We start from the raw sequence: 12,330 nt of genomic DNA, 5'->3' as shown, positions 1-12,330 counted from the left end.
TTAGTCTTTAAGGAACTACGGGACTCCTCGTTTTTTTTGCTATATATTGATTTATGATCCCTAAGCAACTTGTAATAGATGGGAGTCAATCGCCTGGGATGTTCCCTTTGGGCACAGACGTGGAGACTGTGTTTGTTTTAAGAGAAATCTGTAAATGGGATTGTCCATGAAATGTATTGAGAGGGACAATGGCGGGGGAAGGGACGGGGAGGGGTGTGAAGCCTGCAGGCTTAGAGATGAGTATGTGGCTCATTCTTTGCCTCCACTTTGGAATGGGCGAGGGGAGGCAGAGCCCCGGGCTGGTGGGTGATGCTCCCCTGCTATTCCAGAGAATTATTAAAACGAAAGTCGCCGAGGCAGCAATAAAACGTGAGTCTGTTCCAGCTGCTTCATGGAGAGCTCATTTATTCCTGAGCCAAACTCCCCATTCACCTTAACCCTTAGTGCACCAAAGGCAAATAAACTTGTCTTCCATTCCTTCCCCCGCTTAAGGCCTCACCTCTCTCTTCCAGACAAAGGGGGCCACATGATGCTCATTTGCCTCCTGCTCTTTGTCTCCCCTCCCCCTGATCCACTGCCTCCTGCTGCCTCCCCATTTTCATATTGACGCTGGCTCTGGGATCATTCACCTTGGGCACGTGGCCTCTGCTCTCACCTGCTGTACAAAGCTGGGCAGGAAACAGGTTTCCATCTCAGCCTGGCACGAAAAGAGGACAGCACAATATTTTTCACCCATTGGAAAGAATAATTTAAAAAATTCAGACTGGCCTCAATCCAAATGCTTTGTTTGGACTTTGACTGTTATTTTTGTTTGTTTTTGCTATAAATGAACTTAAATTTGAACCAAAAAGACATGCCAACTCAAAGCACTGAACTTTTTGACTTTGCAAATGTCAGAACATCCTCGTTAACTAATTAAAAAAAAATCAAAATTCCTTTGAGATGGGAAATTTGTTCAAACTGGCCCTTTCCCTCAACCGGTTTCAGTTTGCATATGTCAGCATTTGCCAATGAAAGAATGTTCCACGGAAAAAAATTCCCAACCAGCCCCGTTCCCTGGGCCCAGCTACAAGTTGGAGCCAGTCCTGATGGCTGAGGGGGAATCAAGCCTCCCTATAGAAAAGCACAGGCAGATGCGCCTAATTCTGAACACTTAAGCACCCGTTTGCCTGTAAGGAGACTACTCCCATTCTCCGAGCTGTGCTTGTGCTTACGTGCTGTGCTGAATTGGTGCTGTATGACAGCTGGAAGGGAGGCCTCAACTCAGACTGGCCATCACTGTGCTACGTGCAGGCTGGCCAAGAGAAATTTGGGGTCCTGGTACATCATGTTCACTGGGGCTCTACTGCCTCCCATTTTACCCCACTTACAGATTTTTTTTCGGGGGGAGACTGGGCTCAGAGCCCAGATACAGTTGTCCCCTTTCCCCTCCTGTCGTCAGTCCCTGCCCTAAGGAGTTGACATGGTGGGATGGCAGGTGGTGATTCATTTCTAGCAAGAGCCCTGGCCTGTTCCACCTTATAACTTCAGGAAACCTTCTCTGACTCCAAGCACAGGTCCCTTAGAATGAACCAAGCCCAGGGTGTTAACAGCTAGCTAATTTCTATTAGCAATCTAAGCTCCATTGAGTATTGAAAGGATTTATTTTGATTTGAAACTGGATGCATGTGAAGAATTCCTTTTAATTTGCTGACAGCTGGCTAATTTATTCTATTGGTTTTTTCTCTGTGTGTGTGGTTTTTTTTCTGTTCTATCAGCTGGCGCGAATCGCTGACAGCAAGGATCATGTCTTTCCCGTGAATGATGGCTTTGAAGCCCTGCAGGGGATCATAGATTCTGTGAGTATTAACCTTGGCTGTATGTGTGGAGACATGTATGCATGTGTGTGGAAGTCGGGGGAACCTGGCTACCATACTCTACGTGACAGGTCATTGCTATTGTAGTATTTTTTAAGCATTCTCTGCTTTAGTTGGAGGACAAATCTATTTTCACTAATATTGCCACATTAGAAATATCTGGCACTTTCTTATCAGATCTGTCAAAAATGTGGTGTGGAGGAGGAATCAAGAATTTTTTTCCTGCTTTGCCCCCTTCTGAACCTCCAAAAACAAAGAAATAGAAATTTCAAAAATCAAAACCTTTTGCCTGGCTCTGGTCTCCCCATCCTTTACAAGAATTACCCATTTCTGTGAGTAGGCTGGTATTCCCATTTTACACATGGGGAAACTGAGGCAGTGAGCGGCTGAAGTGACCTGTTCAAGGTCACACGGGGGCCAGTGAGTAGAGACTAGGATCCCAGTCTCTTGACATAACCACTGACACACTGGAAAGGTGCTCAGTTCTGCTTTTCCTCCTGCTGCTTATTGTGACCTGTGCTGGCAGCTATACTTCACTGCTCTGTTTTGGTGCTCTGTGCAGTTCCGCTCTGCACCATGATACTGCATAGAGGTTAGACTTGCGTCTAGACAGGACAAAGCACCTGAAATCATTGTCATTCTCCCACCTTCACTAAGGAAAGCAGAGCATGAAGGTGATGGGAAATAAGAGACAGACACTGCTCGCTTGCCTGAAGTCCTAAAAAGCCACCCAGGGTATGTCTACATTACAGTGTTATTTCAAAATATCTTATTTCGAAATAGTTAATTAGAAATAAGTTATTTCGAAATAACGCATCTATACACAAAATGCATTTCAAAATAGAGTTTTGCTATTTCGAAATAGCGCATCCACACTGAGTGGATGATGAATCGCATTTACGGCTGGCCGGAACCAGGTCCGGCAGCGCATCAGGTCAGGAGTTACTTTGTGTGGTTGCTGCCTGAGGCTATCTGAGGCCTGTGCTTAAAGGAACCCCACCCCCCAGTCAGCCGGTTCTCAGCTTTCCCTGCCTGCTTGCCTACCTCGATGAGGGACAGCAAAGCATTTTGTCTCTGTTGCCCTCACGAGGTGTTCCACGAGGCGTACAGATAGTTTGGATTAGAAGCCTAATCCGAACTATCTAGTCCGTGCCACGTGTAGCTGCGCGGCACGGGGTTCACACTAGCCGGCTTTTAAAAATGGCGGCGCCGGCTTTATGCTAATGAAGCCCGGGAAATTCAAATCCCGGGCTTCATTAGCAAGTTCGGTATGCATACATTACCCCCCTAGTTCGAACTAGAGGGGTAGTGTAGACATACCCTAGGAAAGTTATTTAAAATAATGGCTGTTATTTCGAAATAACTTGGCAGTGTAGACATACCCTTAGGTTGTCTTCTCCCCGATGTAGACCTGGCCTAGAGCCGTGTCAGGTAAACTATTTCAGCTAAGCACTACACCTCTCGTGGAGGTGGATTATGAAGTTGGTCTAGTGGGAGAGTCACGTTGCGGGGAGCTACGTTTTGAGGTCGGCACTTACAGAGTGAGGTGTGCGTGAGCTGCCTTACATTAACCTAACTCTCCGATGCAGAGCAGGGCTCAGTCAGGGAACCTCAGTTACTACTGAAGTCAGAGGAGGTGAAGATGCTCAGCAGTGAGTAGGATTGGGCTTCTCACCCACTTTTTAGTCTCTCTCACATTAGGATGAACTAATTGCTTTCTCACTCCTAGTGTCATAGACTCATAGAATCCCAGGGCTGGAAGAGACCTCAGGAGGTCATTGGGTCCAGCCCCCAGCCCAAAGCGGGACCAATCCCAACTCAATCATCCCAGCAAGGGCTTTGTCAAGCTGGGACTTAAAAACCTCAAGGGACGGAGATTCCATCCCCTCCCTAGGGAACCCATCTCAGTGTCAGATGATCACTGATAAAGCTGCAACTGGAAAAGTCTGTATAATGGGTAATTTGAGGTTTTTAAGGTGTAAGGAAATAAAGTGAGCTGGACAACAATTCAGTGGAACAAAGTATTTTATGGCTTTTTTTTGTTGCTGTGGTTTCCATGGGAATTTCTGTAGCTCATAACTTGTCAATTTAGAGCAAATGGAGCAAGACCTGGAGTGAAAACCTGAAGCTCAAATTCATCCGCTGCCCAGGACTTCTTTGTGTGGTATGAGGCGTGCTGCAGGCTGTGGAATATAGCACATCATGAAAGAGTTAGGATAAGGATCTCCCGTGTAGCTTGTAATAACCTAACCAGTGTAGTAACACTGCTATGACTTGGACACAGGAACGCGCCCAGGTCCTTGCGGTTTATTGCAGCTGAAAACTCAATTCAGAAATGGAAAGAATTGTATCTCAAAAACTTTTTCTGTACAAATTCTGCATGTGAGAAGAAGAAAACAATAAAAAAGAACTAGAGGCAGGATTATAGTGGATTTCATTTAATCTTTCATTTTAGAAGAGAATCCAATCATCTATATTTCGATTGATTGGTATTCTTGCATAATTTATTTCCCCTATTTAACTTAATATCCTGCTTGTTCATTATATTTCACCTTTATACCCACATACAATGTATTGGTCTCTAATCTCTCTTCATATCTCAACTCTTACATTTGTTCTGTCAATGTTGCCACAGAAAGTTTTAACATGGAAAATGAAACTCTCCAACTGCTGTATTTACATAGATAGCTGAGCTCCTATAGGAAAATGGACATTTCCGAAGAACAAATTTTATCCCAGAATCCACTGAGCTCAGTACATGTGCTTCTGAAGACCCAAATTGTTTGACCTTTGCCAATTCTAAGATGTGCCATTATCTTTTCTTGCGGTCATCATGTGCTTTTATGGCCAGCTCATCAAAAACGCCTCTAAAACCCTACTTGCACGTTTGTTGTGTGTGCACCAGCTTGTACACGTCAGAGGAACATGCACACATGAGGAGAGTCAAAGACAGTTAACTAGTTAGCAATACACATGTTCCGAACACGTAAAATGTGGCTTAAAAATTTGGGCCAAGTGTGTATATTGTGCATTATGACAAGTTTAATGTTTATAATTGATTTTCAGCACAATGTGTGGTCAGATCTGACCCTTCTTCCCATAAATCATCTCTGAAGCATGTTGTTGTTGTTGGTCTTTTTTTTTTTATGTGCCAAATGCTAGTGATGCTGGAAAGGAAGTCTCGTATAAATAGAATTAAATTGCTGTTTTGTAATTGGCAACAGACTTTGTTTTGCAATGATTCACCAAAACTTGGTGATCAGTACCTAGACTCAGACTACAGGTCATTCACACTAACACATATACACAGTAGCCCTCTGCTAAACTTCCACATCCTGTTTTCTCACTAAAAAGTCCAAATTCAATAGAAAATGTCCTTTAGCTGCTGGGCCAGAGAAGAGATGGACTTAGGGTCTCCCAGAGTCTCCTGCAGATCTCCCTCCCAACTGAGCTGTTTGTTGGGCTTGATCCTAGTAGGAGGTGACCTATAGGATCAACCTGGTCTTTGGCCTCAGACCCATCACCTGGGAGGCTATGGATTAGTCACAGGTAGTGATATGCTGCCTCTGTTAAAGGGCCATTCTACCCTGTGATACGAGCAAGCCATGAAAACACTGAAGTATCAATCATCCATGAGAGCACATTACACTTAGTATTAATGTTTTCAAAGTCCATTAACTAAATAACTCCTGCAAGGTAGGGACACGCTTATTATCAGTGTTTTCTATAAGCTGTGTGCTCACGTGGCCACCCCACTGATTAACAGAGAACTGACAGGTAGGTTCTGTGTTTCAATGGGTGGTGCACATTTACACATGCCTTTGTGCACATACAATTATGCTGCACATGGATGGGAAAAAATCCACATATCGATGGAAAAGATTAGAGGGAACATTGCTTATGATTCCCCTAGAATACATGGGGAAACTGAGACTGTTGAGGTTCAGGAGGGCACTTAAGCACGGTCTTATCTCTAAGCACGTGTCTGCGCAGGTGTGGACTTAAGGGTGGGCTTCCCTGCTCCCCCACCCCCAAAGGCCACACAGCAAGTCATTATTAAATGAGCCAGGCCTGGAAATCCTGGGTGCACCAATCAAACATGGAGCTAGATTTGTCATGAGTAGGACTCAGCAGGTGGTCAGGAGAGATTTATAGGCCTCTGCCTAGCAACTGACTGAAGATCTAGTCTTAGGAATGGCGAGACAGCACCTGGGAGCCATCTGGCCAGCTGTCTATTACAACACCAACCCACCCCTCATCTTGAGTGTCCTTTCTCTGATTCTGCTTTCAGAGCCTCCTGTGGCTTGCCGATTGTGCTCTCGACTGTATAACTGCTGCTTCTCTCTCTTTCTGTCTTTGTTTCTCCCTTGCAGTTTCATCTGACTGGCCTGTTGCACCTCCAAAACTTCTCCTTTCCCCCCTGCACTCTCAGTCTGTCACCACCTCAGAAGTACCAGGTGCTCTTCGGTCCTTGGTAGCCCAGAAGACTTTGGTATCGCTGCATCTAAGTGACTAATAAGCCCTTCAAAAAAAACCCAGAAACTACCCCAAATAAACCCATAACTAAATCTGAACCTTTGGCAAGCAGGTATTTCTGATGCAGGGATTGTCTGTTTTCTTAAGGTAACATACTGCATTAGCTGTAGCTTGTTTCTTACAGATGTTTCAGTTTAAGGTTGGGAAAACAATCTTGCTGCTGGATTGAGCTGTGTTGCTTGGCCGGCATTGGCCTCTCGGAGTTGGCTAAAATGTGATGAGCTTATGTGCTGCCGCTCCGAGGTCCCGTTCCAGAATGCGGCTGAGCTGTCAGTTCCTCATTCAGGCCCCTATCCTGCAAAGATCACACATGTGCTTGTGGGACTCCATGCAGTGCACACTGTGAAGCTTGCATAGTTAGGCTTTGCAGCATCAGGGCTGTCATTGGCAAAGAACAGCTGGATCAGTTTGAATGGGGTATTTGAACAGTAACTTTCCCAACCTCGCTCATGGCTGAAGCTACACTTTGCCCAGCATTCCGGGGGTACACGTAGCTCCAGACTGAACCCGTGGCCTTTGGGGCTATGACAACACCACAGTTCAATCTTTGGGGCTGGTCCATACTGGCTGAGTCAGGCTCACAAGGCTGCTTAATTGTGGTTCAGGCTTGAGCTAAAACTGAGGCTGCAGAACCCTGCAAAGTGGGAGTGTCCCAGACCCCAACCCAAACCCCAACCTCTACATTGCAATTAAACAGCCCCGAAGACCACGGCGTGGGTGTCTAATTGCTGTGTAGCTGTACCGAGACTGCTTATACACACTTCCCGTGGCTTAGTTAAACTGCTGTAAACCTGTGTAGACACCCTTATTTCTAGCGTAAAACTGTTTCTAATTGACTTAATCTAAACTGAAGTAAGAACACCCAGAGGTACATTGGTTTAAAACCAAACTTTACGTTAAATTGCAGCACGTGGACAAGCCATTATACTTAGGGGCTACGTCTAGACTGGCAAGTTTTTCCGCAAAAGCAGCTGCCAGTCTAGATGCTCTTTTCCGCAAATGCTTTTAATGGAAAAACTTTTCCGTTAAAAGCATTTGCAGAAAATCATGCCAGTCTAGACGTAGCCAGGGTGTGTCTACATGACATCCACAACAATGGCACAGCTACAGTGTAACAGCCATGTCGCTGTAGTGTATTGGCTTCCTTACATGGCCAGAAGAGGTTTTCCATTTAGCTAGTCTAGTCAATCCATCTCTCGGAGAGGTGAGAGTTGGGTTGATGAAAGAATTATTCCATCTATCTGCCTTCCTCTACGCTGTGGATTCCATTGGCTCAGGGTGAAAATATTTTCACAGCTCTGAACCATGTAGCTAGGTTGCTCTAGCTTTAAGTGAAGATCAGGCCTTAAGGGTTAGTGGGTTCAATTCTCATCTGCTCTGTTCTGGCAATGGAAATGGAAATGATTTCAGAGTACAAGACATTAAAATAATTGAGAACAATGTCCCTTGGGGACAAGAGTCAGGCCTTAATTTAGCTTTGTAGATCTAATTTTTAAGTTCTGTTGTTCAGGGCTGTGAAAAATTGCATGTACCTATGCAGGCTTATCCACTGGTGTTGCCATGGGCAGGTTGACAGAAAAACCCTTCCATTGACTTGGCTACTATTGCCCAAAGGAAGCTGAATTCCAACATAAAATATCCTCTGAGATGTCTCCTTTCTTCCTTGGCTTCTAGATTTTGAAGAAATCCTGCATTGAGATTCTTGCCGCAGAGCCTTCCAGTATATGTGCAGGAGGTAAGTTTAAAACAGTATATCCCAGTCCTCCCTGTTTACCTGTGCAATTGCCTCTGCCCACCTGTTCCTGAGGAGCCCAGAACAACTGAATTCACTGGATTTCATTTCTAGACTATTTTACTACTTTTGTGAACTTTCACAAGATTTACTTTCTTTCAAAATGAAGGAAATTAAAATAGAGAACCATAGAATCATAGAATCATAGAACCATAGAGCTGGAAGAGTCCTCAGAAGGTCATCAGGTCCAGCCCTCTACTCTAGGCAGGACCAATCCCAACTAAATCAACCAATTATGTTTATTTCTGAAAATTAATCTTTGCTTGATCCAAACGATGACCTTAGTTCAAAACAACTCATTTTTCACCAAACAGTGCTAACCTTTAAGCAAAATACTGTGGAATTGTAAAGCCACGTTGCAAAATCAGATCCTCTTTGTGAAGAGACAGATCTGGAAGTTTTCAGATTTCTTTGTGAATATTTTTTACAATCTGCATTATTATAAACACTATGTCTGTGTCTACACTGGCATCCCTTCCGGAAAAGGGATGCTAATGTAGCACTTCGGAATAGGCAAATCCGCGGGGGATTTAAATATCCCGCGCGGCATTTGCATTTACATGGCTGCCGCTTTTTTCCGGGTTGGAGATAAGCCGGAGAAAAGCGCCAGTGTAGACGTGATTCTCCGGAAAATAAAGCCTTTTCCGGAGGATCTCTTATTCCTACTTGAAAGGAATAAGGAATAAGAGATCCTCCGGAAAAGGCTTTATTTTCCAGAGAATCACGTCTACACTGGCGCTTTTCTCCGGCTTATCTCCAAGCCGGAAAAAAGCGGCAGCCATGTTAATGCAAATAGGAGGAGTAATTTTTTGAGGAGTGACATTAGTTCGGACTAAGGGCTTTAGTCCGAACTAACGCGCACTTCCTGGTTCGAATCAGCTGTGATTTGAACTAGCGCGCCGGCGAGATCATGTTAATGGAGCGCGGGATATTTAAATCCCCGCTTCATTAACTACTTCGGTTGTCTCCATTTGCATCCCTAGTTCAAACTAGGGATGCAGTGTAGACGTACCCTTAGTTATTTATATTCATGGTTTATAATAATCTGTAACATCTTTTACATGCTTAGCACAATCTACAGCACTCTATAAATCATGTCGCTGACATCCTTGTAACATTTATTAACCATAGGCAAGCCATTTACAAATGGAGCAGGCTAATGTGACTGGATACTGTATCCAACTGAAACAGCAGAGGGAAAATATCGGAAAAGATTATGTAATCACCCAAGTTAGAACTTGGCCAGGATGCCACAAGGGGAGAGATGATAACTCAGAAAGTTCCCAAGGGACTTTTTACTGACCACAGTTACTCACCCCAGGCCACTGTGTTGTGCCTTATTGGGAAGGAGCATGGTGCCTCTTCACACATGCTAGGTATGGAGTCTGTCACAACACGATGTGCCAGCAGCGCTGCAGCGAGTCCTTACTTCTTGGTGACTGAAATGGAGCTCAAAGCCGAACATCTGTGTTCAGTCAAAACCTCCATTGAGTTCAAAGTGCAGGGGAGCCCACAGCTAGCAAATATGCAGAGAGCTACATAAATCACTAGAAAAACGGAGAGTCTGAGAGTTCTGAAGGGACAGGTTATGGCCGCAGTAGCTCTGGTTGCCTGTGTGGAAAAGGGCTGGAGCCCCACGTGCGGTTCTCTAGGGAATGCCTGTATTTCGCTTTCAGGTCTGGGGCACACAATGTGGGGGCCAGAAAGGGTCTGGACTAGGCGAGGCTGCGGTCCCCACATTCTGTGTGTGCCTGGATGGCTTCAGTGTGGGATGGTGTGGCTACTTCCCTGTCCTCTACCTTGTACCTGTGGGGATCATGGTTTAGGGCATGCCAACACTGCCAGCAGGAGACACACTGAGGACTCAGCAAAGCGAGCAGAGACGCTGGGGCAGTATGGATGTCTGCAAGGACTACGCCCCACTGCCTGGGAACATACTCAGGAGTCTCTTCCTCCTGCCTTGACTTCACTGCTGTTGTCACTCAAGATACTTTTGATCTGGTTATCAGAGCTAAGTCAGGTGTGTCTACATGTGCTGTAGACCCCTCTCGGACTGCAGTGCAGACATTACGCTTCAGCTGCACACTGGCTGCAAACACCGCAGTTAAAGTGCTGTGCCTTGTGGTATTCAGTCATCACTCAGCACTGAAGTTGCTTTCAAGAGCGCTGTTTTATCCAGTGTCTGTTTCCAACAGCTATGTGTAACCAGAGCTTCACAGACGTTCAGTCTGGGACGCCTAGCCCTTAAAGATACAGTCCGTAGTACCTCCCTCTCCCCTAGCCTGGGCCAGTTATCAGAAGTGACTCCTCATTCTGAAAAGATAGCTTCCGTAGTTATTGCTTCTGCATAAATATAGAAATGTGATCATCATCACAACCTGTTAATTATCGTTCCAGACTGGTTAGGTTATCACAAAGGTTTCTGTGCTTTACTGTACTTGGAATCCCATTCCATACAATTTTCATAATTGCTCCTAAAGATTTTACATTTCCCCTCCTCCCCCCCGCCCTGAGCTCAGCACTTCTCCCCCTGTTCTCGAATGAGCTTAGACATCACACAATGGGATTAAAAGGCAGGCTGCTTGGATAGATATCCTCGGTTTGTCTGCAGCTGACCCCTTCCTGGCTATTAGAAAATGAGAGCTGGAACACAGCCCAGATTCCAGCGCGAATACGCTATTTGGACAGCTACAGCGCGGGAGTCCCTCGGGGTAATTAGATAAGGTGGCTGCTGGAATGGACAAGGAAAAACTTTGAATGGTCAGACATTTGGATCAGTTTTGCTGCTAAGAAGTTTAGCATGGCAGAGAAGAGCCTCCATACAGAGCTCTTCATACACTGACTATTCCTGCCTCTCCTCAAACTGCAAAGGTTTTGTCTAGGAGAGTGTTTTCTCTAGGACAGGGGACGCCAATCTTTTTAACCACAAGATCACTTTTTAAGTGCAATGTAAGATCTACCTCAAGCCCAAACACCCTTGCCTGGCTTCCTTCCCCCTTCTCTGGGGCCCTGCCCCTGCTCAACTCCTTCTCCGAGGCCTCACCCTGCTCACTCTGTTGCCCTTCCTCCCCGAATCTCATTCACTTTCACCAGGCTAGGGTAGGGGTACAGGCTCTAATATTGGGTGTATGGCAAATGCCCTATCCCCTAGGCCAGTGTTTCTCAACCTTTTTTTTTTAATAATAAAAAACCCCTTTAAAAAAATTATAAGTAAAAGTTATAATCAATAGTTAGTCCAGACCTGACCAGTTAGGCATTGTAGTACTCAAAGAATTAAAGTTAAGCATGAAAGAGATATGAAAGTTACGAAATGCACAGTCCAGTCAAACACTAAACAGAACCCACTTTGCCAGCAGTAAAAGTAGCAACAACCCCCCACGTGTGTGTTGGGTCAGGAGATGAGAGGGAAGGACAGTGTGGCTATGTCTACACTGGCAGGTTCTTGTGCCAGAAATATGCAAATGAAGCTAAGCGTGGAATATCGCCGAGCCTCATTTGCATACCTAATGAGCCGCCATTTTTGCGGAAGAGGCTCTTGCGCCAGAAGGAGCTGTCTACACGGCCCCTTCTTGCGCAAGAAAAACCCTCTTGCACAATGCCATTACACTGATTATTTTCAGGAATAACAGCATTGCGCAAGAGGGCCGTGTAGACAGCTCCTTCTGGCAAAAGAGCCTCTTCTGCAAAAATGGTGGCTCATTAGCTATGCAAGTGAGGCTCAGCGATATTCCACGCTTAGCCTCATTTGCATATTTCTGGCGCAAGAACCCGCCGGCGTAGACATAGCCTGTGTGTTTGTGAGAGTGACAGAGCCACACATACTGTGTGAGAGTGACAGAGATTTGCCTTGCCAAGCTCCCTCCATCCCCATCTCTGTGTGGATACAGGGTACAGGAGTGGGGGGAGGAGGGACACCCTGACATCAGCCCCCCCTCCTTCCTCCCACACCCTGCACAGCACGCAGGAGGCTTCCAAGAGGCAGCTCCAAGGCACAGGGCAGGCGCAGCATGACAGTGGGGGGAAGGGCAATTGAAGAGCCAGCACTTGAGAGCTTCCTGGCCAAACCAGTCAGGATCCCCTGTCAGAGGCTCCAAGATCTACCGGTAGATCCTGATTTACTGGTTGGTGACCCCTGGTCTAGGACCT

General features: G+C 45.7%; 1 protein-coding gene across 1 annotated transcript in view; it reads left to right on the top strand.

Moving 5' to 3' along the window:
* ANTXR1 (ANTXR cell adhesion molecule 1) overlaps nucleotides 1-12,330 on the top strand; it is a 215,884-nt gene that overhangs the window by 41,521 nt on the left and 162,033 nt on the right. Inside the window, exons 8-9 of the mRNA XM_006119107.5 lie at nucleotides 1,758-1,838; nucleotides 8,067-8,127. Of these exons, the coding sequence (XP_006119169.2) occupies nucleotides 1,758-1,838; nucleotides 8,067-8,127 (142 nt within the window). The remainder of the gene's footprint in view (nucleotides 1-1,757; nucleotides 1,839-8,066; nucleotides 8,128-12,330) is intronic.

The sequence above is a fragment of the Pelodiscus sinensis genome, chromosome 28 (genome assembly GCF_052426305.1).
Source record: "Pelodiscus sinensis isolate ZL-2025 chromosome 28, ASM5242630v1, whole genome shotgun sequence".
In the NCBI taxonomy this organism is placed as follows: Eukaryota; Metazoa; Chordata; order Testudines; family Trionychidae; genus Pelodiscus; species Pelodiscus sinensis.
Note: the sequence above shows the minus strand (reverse complement) of the source record. Positions and strands in the feature narration are given on the sequence as shown.